Source organism: Saccostrea cucullata, unplaced genomic scaffold (genome assembly GCF_032062105.1).
Source record: "Saccostrea cucullata isolate Sc308-1 unplaced genomic scaffold, CSIRO_AGI_Scuc_v1 ctg19910, whole genome shotgun sequence".
In the NCBI taxonomy this organism is placed as follows: domain Eukaryota; kingdom Metazoa; phylum Mollusca; class Bivalvia; order Ostreida; family Ostreidae; genus Saccostrea; species Saccostrea cuccullata.
In genome coordinates this window covers 4,372-5,704 of record NW_026939480.1, presented here as the reverse complement: position 1 = coordinate 5,704, position 1,333 = coordinate 4,372, and the positions used below count along the sequence as shown (strand labels likewise).

Here is a 1,333-nt window from a genome sequence, read left to right as displayed (position 1 = left end):
ATCCTTGATCTCGGTCAATATTAGAAAAACATAGTATTTTCAAAAAGCTTTTAAATACTCTCGCATAGATCAGATGGAAACACTTCATCCGAAAAGCAACTTCCATTCTCGATAACACTCAGCTTAGCATACACGAAGAGATAAAGAGTACAGAAAACCAAGAACACTATGAATATTCTATGTGCATAGTAATGATATGCGCAGATGTATGCGCAGTAAAATTGTTTGTGTAATTTTTAGTTTCCTCTGCTCGTGCAATTTTCGATTTTTGTTTGTGCATATTAAACCCTTTAATCGTGTAAAAAATTTCGGATTCGTGTATTTTTCGTTATGTTTGTGTAAAAATCTTTTAAACTATGTGCAATTTTTACCGATACGTGCATTTTTATTTTACTCGTGTATATTTTTCTTCTAGCTCGTGTATAAAATCGTGATCGTTGTGCAGAAAATAATTTTGAACCAATCGGCGTGCCATAAGTTCCCTGTGATTGTCAAGGAAGCCATAATCAGACATGGTGCTGTTGTTATCCTCCATAAACATTACCATCTCTTCTATTTCTTTCTTCCTTTTGTTTAGCTCAGATTTCACACTGTTCAACTTTTTATTTTTTTCCTCCAAATCCTCTGTTAATCTTCGTTCATTATTTTCCCTGATTTCTGTCAACCTGGCCATTATCTCATCAACATGCCTCTGAAGTTTTTTAATCTGAGTGTCACACAGTTCTTTATTTTCTGTGATCTGATTTGACACTTTCTCGATTTTTTCATTTATCCCATGCAGATTCTTTTCCTTGATCTTCTTCAGAAACTTAAGTAAACCCCTCCTCCTTTGGGTGGCTGCCGTGGGTAGAGTGCTCCATTCATGCTCCTTATGATCTGTTTTAGCACATTTACCACAAATAAATTCATCACAGTCCTCACATATAACATCAATAGGTAAATCGTGGGTTTTACACATTTCAATATGCTCTTGAGGAGAGCCCAGTGGATATTTTGGTGTTCTGGCTGCCATGTTTGTTGAATGTCTACCTATGACCTAGATTTGAAGCAGCGATAAGGTAGCTTACAGTGTAGTGATTTGTACTTTAAACCGAGATATAAATAACATGATATGCACAGTCAGCAAACAGTTGTACTTAAACAAATCAAAATATAAAGAGCAGCTTTAAACTAGGTGTATTAATGTGTCACTATATTTAATTTTTAAAAATATATATCATTTCATGCATTAGTTCTAAGGTATGGTTAAACTTATAGGGGGTTTTGGCACCTTTTTGAATTCTTGGCAGATAATGCCTCTTAAGCTGTGTGCTTACAAGTAAGACCCTTAGAA

The 1,333-nt window shown here is 34.8% G+C and overlaps 1 protein-coding gene across 1 annotated transcript; it reads right to left on the bottom strand.

The window, feature by feature from the left end:
• Positions 1–394: 394 nt before the first annotated feature.
• LOC134253094 (transcription intermediary factor 1-beta-like) lies at positions 395–1,012 on the bottom strand (the record flags this gene model as incomplete). The annotated part of the gene is made up of 1 exon (XM_062735606.1): positions 395–1,012. A coding segment is annotated over exon 1 (618 nt), but the record flags the coding sequence as incomplete, so codon positions are not given.
• Between the last annotated feature and the right edge of the window lie 321 nt (positions 1,013–1,333).